A 7,702-nucleotide genomic window follows, 5' to 3' on the forward strand; every position below is an offset into this window, starting at 1 on the left:
GGTCACATGGAACCTATTTCACCAAGTGAAGACAGTGTGTCCCCAACAACAAGTTGCTACCTTTCTCATCATGCCGTTTTAAAGGAGAGTAGCACAACTACTAAACTGCGTGTAGTGTTCGATGCTAGTGCAAAAACCACGACATGTGTGTCACTGAATGAAACACTCATGGTCGGTCCAAGATTGCAAGAGGATCTGACGTTTATTGTGCTGCGTTTCCGAACTCACCCGGTGGCCCTATGTGCAGACGCAAAAATGATGTTCAGGCAAATTCGCGTGAAACCAGAAGACGCAAACTTTCAACGCATTGTGTGGAGATCGGATCCGAAACAGTCTATTCAAGACTACAGGCTGCTCACAGCCACATATGGAACCGCATGTGCACCATTCTTAGCAAAAAAATGTCTCCAGCAGCTGGCCGTCGACGGACACAACTTCCCGTTAGCATCAACAGTTGTACTTAACGATTTCTACATGGATGATTGTCTGACTGGGAATAACTCGGTGACAGAAGCAATTCATCTGCATTCACAACCAGTACAACTGTTAGAAAAGGGAGGGTTTGAATTGCGCAAGTGGGCGAGTAATGAACCAAGTGTTTTAGAGTCCTTCCAAGTCATTTAAGAGAAACAAACGCGATAGATTCTTGGGACGATAATGATGCTATCAAGACATTAGGAGTGCCGTGGTGTCCGTCTGAAGATACATTCTGCTTCAAAATTACCGTACCAAAGACTCGTCAGAATGTTACGAAGAGACAGTTATTGTCTGACTTGGCCAAACTATTTGATCCATTGGGTTGGCTAGCTCCTACTACCATAAAGGCCAAACTCCTCATAGAGGAAATCTGGAAGCTAGGAATTGGCTGGGATGACCCTCTTCCAAGCAACATCATCAAACAATGGCATGACTATTGCGATGAACTTCCACTGCTGCAGGAAGTGAAAATCCAAAGATGTGCCATTCCACACGATACAAGGGAAGTCCATCTTATTGGGTTCTGTGACGCGTCAGAGGCTGCGTATGCTGCTGTAGTGTATGTGAGATGTGTGCGTAATGACGGAAGCATTGCAGTGAACATGCTAAGTGCAAAAACAAAGGTGGCCCCTATCAAAAGGCAAACACTACCACGTCTTGAACTATGTGCCGCAGTGCTCCTGGTGAAAGTATTAGACTTTGTGTCTCAATCCCTTAAAGTCGAAATAGTCAGCACCAGTGCCTATTCTGATTCGACGGTAGCCCTTGCTTGGATTGCTTCATGCCCAAGTAGATGGAAGACGTTCGTGGCAAATCGAGTAAGTGAAGTGCAACAACGAAGTTACATCAAGTGGTATCACGTGAGCAGTGAGACCAATCCTGCTGACTGCCAACCGTCCGAGCTGATCAATCATCGATTGTGGTGGACAGGTCCAGCGTGGTTAGCAGCAGAAACAGTGCCAGCAGCAGAGGTTAACGATGAAACCTCAGATGCAGTGATTGTTGAACAAAAGACGTCGGTTGCTACAATGCACGCCAAGGTAGATATTAGCCTTCTCTCAAACTACTCTTCGGTAGCAAGATTAAATCGTGTGACAGCTTGGTGCAGACGATTCATAAATAATTCTAGGAATAAACCTGACGCAAGGCTACACGGACCCTTGACGGCGAGTGAGTTAGAGGAAGCATTGTTTTGCTGGATTCGGTTGGTACAAGAGGAGGAATTTTCTCTAGAGCTGAAATGTCTTAAGGAAAACGGTGACGTACCAGCACAAAGTAAATTATTTTGTCTGCATCCATTCATAGACAATAAAGGTCTGCTTAGGGTAGGAGGAAGGCTGCAAAGGGCATAATTAGACTTTGACGAGAAGCATCCTATTCTACTGCCACGAAAACATAGTTTAACCGAACTTATTGTGCGTGACGAACATGTAAAAAATTTACATGCTGGTCCACAGCTACTTCTGTCAGTTCTTCGACAGAAGTACTGGATACTAAGAGGAAGAGATGTAGTGCGCCAGATCGTGAGACAGTGTATAACCTGCCACAGATTCTCTCGAGCTAATGCAACTCAGCTCATGGGACAATTGCCCGCTGGGCGTGTAACTCCAAGTAGGTCGTTTAACCAGTGTGGGGTAGATTACACTGGTCCAGTGTTGTTGAAGAACACAAAAGGGAGGTCTGCCAAGACATATAAGGGATATATTGCATTGTTTGTGTGCTTCAGTACAAAGGCCGTGCATATTGAACTAGTGACCGAAGCATCTACTTCAGCCTTTCTCGCTGCGCTTAAACATTTCGTGGCGCGTAGAGGGAAGCCAAGTGACATATACAGTGACTGCGGAACAAACTTTGTAGGTGCAAACCGTGAGTTGAAGGATCTTTTGACAATAGTGACGCCGACAGGTGTTTCAAATTCAACAAGTGATTATTTGAGCTCACTTGAAATCCAGTGACATTTCAACCCTCCAGCCTCACCCCATTTTGGGGGATTGTGGGAATCCAACATCAAGTCGATGAAGTATCATTTGAAACGCATTTTGAAGAATTCAGTGCTGACATACGAAGAGATGATAACTGTGCTAGTTCAGGTGGAAGGATGTCTTAATTCGCGACCATTAGCTCCCATGTCAGCTGATCCTAGTGATCTTAGGGCCCTCACACCCTTTTTAACTCGCGACGCATTGTTAGCTCCACCACAAGCGGATTTCATAGGTACAAAGATGAATCGTCTCACAAGATGGCAACTCACTCAACAGCTAACGCGGCACTTTTGGAGACGGTGTCTTCCGAGTATTTGTCGCAACTTCAACGAAGACCAAAATGGTGCAAAGAAACTGGCAACTTCAAACCAAATGACATGGTGATCCTTCGCGAGACCAACCAACCCCCACAACTGTGGAAACTTGACAGGATCGTTGAGACTCACCCAGGAAAAAATGGTCTCGTGCGTACGGTGACAGTGAAAACATCTGACGGACTCTACAAGAGGCCGATAGTGAAGTTGTCCCTATTGCCTTTCGACGAAAGGGAGTCATCAACAGTTCAATCTGAAGACAAGTAATTGATCATTTAGTATGTTTATTCTAACATTTATTTGCATAATATTGTAATTTTAGTATTATTATATCATCTATTGTCAATATTAAGATCTTCGATACTGGGATTTGTGTTGAAATATGGATATTTCAAGGTCGGCGGCGTATGTTGAATGTTTTTTTTTTTATTTACAAAATATTAAGTCTGAACAGCTATAACGTAACAGAATAGATGCTAGGCTATGGTCAGTGTCCTTGGCTCCCTTCGCTCTCGGAGGGTGGCTTTTTTCTCCCCGCCTTTTTTTTTTTTTTTTGTAGAAAGTGAACATGAGCCGCCACGAAGGGCAGAAAGTGTGTGTTTTTAGACAGTCGAAACGTGTGTGGTGGATGTGTCTTGTGTCGAACTATTGTAGTGCAATACAAACATTCAGTGAGAACTTCACATACAGTACATACCTGTGTCCACTAGTGTATATTAAATATTTTGTTAATTAAATTAGCTATATTTTAACCAGGTTACGATTCATTCCTCTAAACAAACAACAAGTAGCGAGGCGCAAGAAAGGTTTAGTAAATAATGGGAAATGCTTTCGTGCATGCATCCCGAACATACATTGTTACATGATTTTTGATAGAATTTGTTTTAGGAATCTCCCCAAGAAAAAAATCGCGGAATTTTTTCTGAAAAAATCACTTCCCCAAAATAGTTGCGCCCCACAGGCTTGGGCCCGAGTATACGTAGGGATCTAAAAAAGAAATTGAGAAATACTCAAAGGTGCACACAATCCGTATGTCGAAAACTAAAGGCTTGAAAATGTTTTGAAGTTTGCCTTAAGGAAAAAAAGCCACTTCCCTCCGTCCCCACTTGGCGCCACCAAGTTGACCGTCTGGTTCCAAAATGCATCTGGGGTGATCTTTGGTCCATTTTGACTTGACCAATATAAAAACCGGCCTAAATACCTGTTATGGAACCTAAATAAGCGGTCAAAGACAACACTTACGCCATGGTATCTAAAGATACCATAAACACCAAAAGGGTTATCAAGAAGTTGCGTAGTTACGGATTAGTATATATATATATATATATATATATATATATATATATATATATATATATATATATATATAGGCGGATCCAAGGGAGATTATAGGGGCTACAGCCCCCCTTGACGCCCAGGTACACACTGGATAAAATGTTCTTCAATCCTGCTTTACACTGGATAAAACTGCAAACTATGGTTTAGCCCCTCCGCGTGGCCTTGATCCTTGATCATATCCTGGATCCGCCACTGTGTATATATACACTACACTTGGGGCAGTGTATATATACTTGGGGCAAGAACGTACATTTTATCTCTTAATTTATATATATTCTGTGGACACAAATACAAAAATAAATAAATAAATAAATAAAAGCCTCAGCAATAAAACGACACTCGTCTTTCAGCTTACGATTAACGAGTTCTTAAGTGTCTAAATAGGTAACACCGTTCTATATTTCTTTTCTTCTTTTTAAAACAAATACAATTTTATCATTGCCACAGATGTGATAATTGCAAAAGCCGCATAATCGTTCTTTTCCGTTTCAAGCTCTTTATTCCATTTCAAAAAATAATGAATATGGTTTCCCCTAGAGCTTTATAAGCTTCCCAAAATCTAGGAGACTGGACAAAACACTGCTGGCAGTTATTTTACAACTTTATCTCTAGTTTCTGAAAGTTGAGTTGATTTTAAGTTTAATGTCCCTTTCAGTAGCGAGACTATATGAGACGAGACCTACTGATTGACGTGGAAACCGAATTGTAACAGATAATCTTTCACTTGCCGATATTGATGTTTCATAACCGTGTTTCTCTTTTCAATTTTTGGTTTTATCATTTCAAGTAATTCTTGAAATAAGTTATCCGGCATTCTAAAATAGTTCGTGTACATTATATTGTCTTCAGTCCTGATTTCCTGTACGAGGTTAGCATGAATCCGATGTTCGTATCGTCTTCTAATCCAATCTTTTACCCAGACTTTTCGATTTCTTTTCTTTTTTATACATAAATACAATGATACCATTGCCATGGACGTGATAAAACTGAAAGCTGCAGCATCGCATTCTTCCATTTCAAGGTCTTTATCTCACTACGGCGGGAACAAATTAGCGAGAAACACGAATTGTCCTTTTGCGAGTGACAGGCACACACACACTCACAAACATAGTGGTCATCTTTTGTTCGTCCAGGAGAAACCCAAAGTTTCTGAAGTAGTTAGCATAATCTCCGAAAGATGTCAGACCCTATTGACCATATGCTAGAGATATCTACGGAAAATATCGCTATGTGTAAATAGAAAATATCTCACTTGCATATGATAAAAAATCTTTACCCTTGATGATTTATCATAATGTATAAAAGGGGCTTTAAGGCGTCGGTAAAGGGATGACCTCACGCTGTTTCAAACTTGCTTCGGACAATACGCCGGAATTTAGACGTTGTGATAAATCATTAAGGGTAGAGATAAATTTCAGAAATCATCAAGTCTAAATTAGTTTATCGCATCATATCTCTCTTGCATATGTCCTGTCCAACTGAACTGTCCAACCGAACATATCTTGAAACTGTCCAACTTATCGCATACAAGCCAGGTATAGCCCCCCGCATAGAAACAAAGGAATGAATATATCACCTCTTCCAATCCTTTCTGGCTGCCAGCTTCTCTGAAGGAAAGCGAAAATATCTGGTTTAAAACTGATTTTGTTAATAATTTGCATATACCTGTCGTCCAGTGATGTGTTCTGTCGACAAAAACGAAATACCTTCTTCTCATTTTCTGTTCATGAAATGTAAGTAGTCTTCCAAACTACGAAAGCTACAACAAATTAACCGTTCAATTTGGTTTGGTCTGATTTATGAAATTTAACCTCGGCTAAAGCAAAGGTAGGCTCATAGTTTAAAATGAGATAAAACCGACTAGCATCGAAATTTGAAACCTAGACCACATACATCAGAAGCGATAAGTCCTTGATTGAAACCTTTGTCCATATCTCCGAAATAAATCATTATAAACCTAAAATGTGATGGCGAAACAGTGGCGGCGCCAGGGGGCACAAACGAAGTAAATGAAACGCGGAGAAAAGTGAACAACTTACACTGACAAATTGTAGGAGGGGATGTTTCATGGAACATCAGCAAGAAATGTTAATGAACAAAGACAAGAATGTCTATGCTGTAGGTATACTATGGGAGACGGAATGTAGGATGCAAGGTACGCCTTGCGATCTTGCTGGTATAAGATTTAAATATTAGTGATAAAAATTAAATATTGCTCAAATTTAATAAATCATGTTTATTTATAAGGTAGATACCAGGCCTGGAGTATATTAATTTATAGGTATATATCTATTCATATATTTTATTATCAATAGTGTAAGGTAATATTTATTCAATTTATGTTGTATATTTATGTATATATATTAGAGCAGTATTTCCCCATTACTTAAGAATTAATCATAGTCTTATTTACAGTTTAGCTAGAGCTAACGTCGATTTCCATGCTAACTTTTTTAGAAGCCTGTTGCGGTGGCTAGCAGTGAAATCCATTGTATTCAGTCTCCCTTACTGGGAATTTTCCATTCGAGTAGTTGGCGCTAAAAAAACCTTCAAAAGAACTTTTGTTGCTATTTTTTTAGCAGGCCAAAAAGGGCTGCCTCCCCTATCTTGGCTGCTGTGCATTTTAAGGAGTCCTGAGTGTAGGATCTTGGCCAACCACTCCGCTGCACTGGAAGCGAATAGTGCAGTTTGGAGAGAGACCCCTCTAGATAGTTACTGTATGTAGTCAGATTAGAGATTCTACTACAATACAGCTGTCCGCTAAAGCAAATGGGCTTTGGCCGTGAGATAGGTTAAACAAATGATAGGGAGAGGAATAAGTTGTTATTTTAGATGTTTGATCCTACGCCTATAACAGAGGCTACTTGGGTCACTATTGATTGATTAGAATGGAAGTATTTAAGCTTCCTAAGGGTCTATGGCGGAGGTGAGTGACGCTCATACAGACTCAAGGAATTGGTTCCGTCCTAGTGGTGGAGGAACATTTAATCTAAATCCAAATGCGGTTGGGTTCGATCATTTGTATATGTAATTATAGCATATTTAGGTGCTGTAAATGGTTAGATACTTTCTCACTGCAACTTTCATTCAAGAAAGTGTAAGAGTGAGTAATTTACCGAATTCCTTCTTTTTCCTTGAGTGTAAGGAAATTTAGTCAGAGCCATGGAGTAAAGCCTGACAACCTATCCTATCCTATCTATCTCTCTCTCTCTCTCTCTCTCTCTGTATATATATATATATATATATATATATATATATATATATATATATATATATATATATATATAGATAGATAGATAGATAGATAGATAGATATACTTAAACTACATAGATTCCCTTTGTGGACTTAACTTGGAGTCCCAGAGGCAGGGTCAGGCCAGACAGTGACCTGTGAGTCAAGGTCCAGTCTTGATAAAAGCAAGGAGTAACTGAATACTGTAACCCGTATTTTCCACAGGTCCCTACTAAATAGAGAGAAAATTGATGATTAATGAATTAGGATATCTAGAGGTTAGATCGAAATACTTCCTTTCTCCACTGGTTATTGTGGAAGGGTAAGAAAGAAGCTTGAGTGCATATAGGGCGGAGTGG

General features: G+C 40.1%; 1 protein-coding gene across 1 annotated transcript; it reads left to right on the top strand.

The window, feature by feature from the left end:
• The first annotated feature begins 6 nt into the window (after positions 1–6).
• Positions 7–1,829, top strand: LOC145665307 (uncharacterized). Its single transcript, XM_081732601.1, has 2 exons — positions 7–583; positions 643–1,829. The coding sequence occupies exons 1-2, from the start codon at positions 7–9 to the stop codon at positions 1,827–1,829; spliced, it is 1,764 nt and encodes a 587-aa protein (XP_081588727.1).
• Positions 1,830–7,702: the final 5,873 nt, after the last annotated feature.

Source organism: Thermobia domestica, chromosome 11 (genome assembly GCF_964235325.1).
Source record: "Thermobia domestica chromosome 11, izTheDome1.hap1.1, whole genome shotgun sequence".
Classification (NCBI taxonomy): Eukaryota; Metazoa; Arthropoda; class Insecta; order Zygentoma; family Lepismatidae; genus Thermobia; species Thermobia domestica.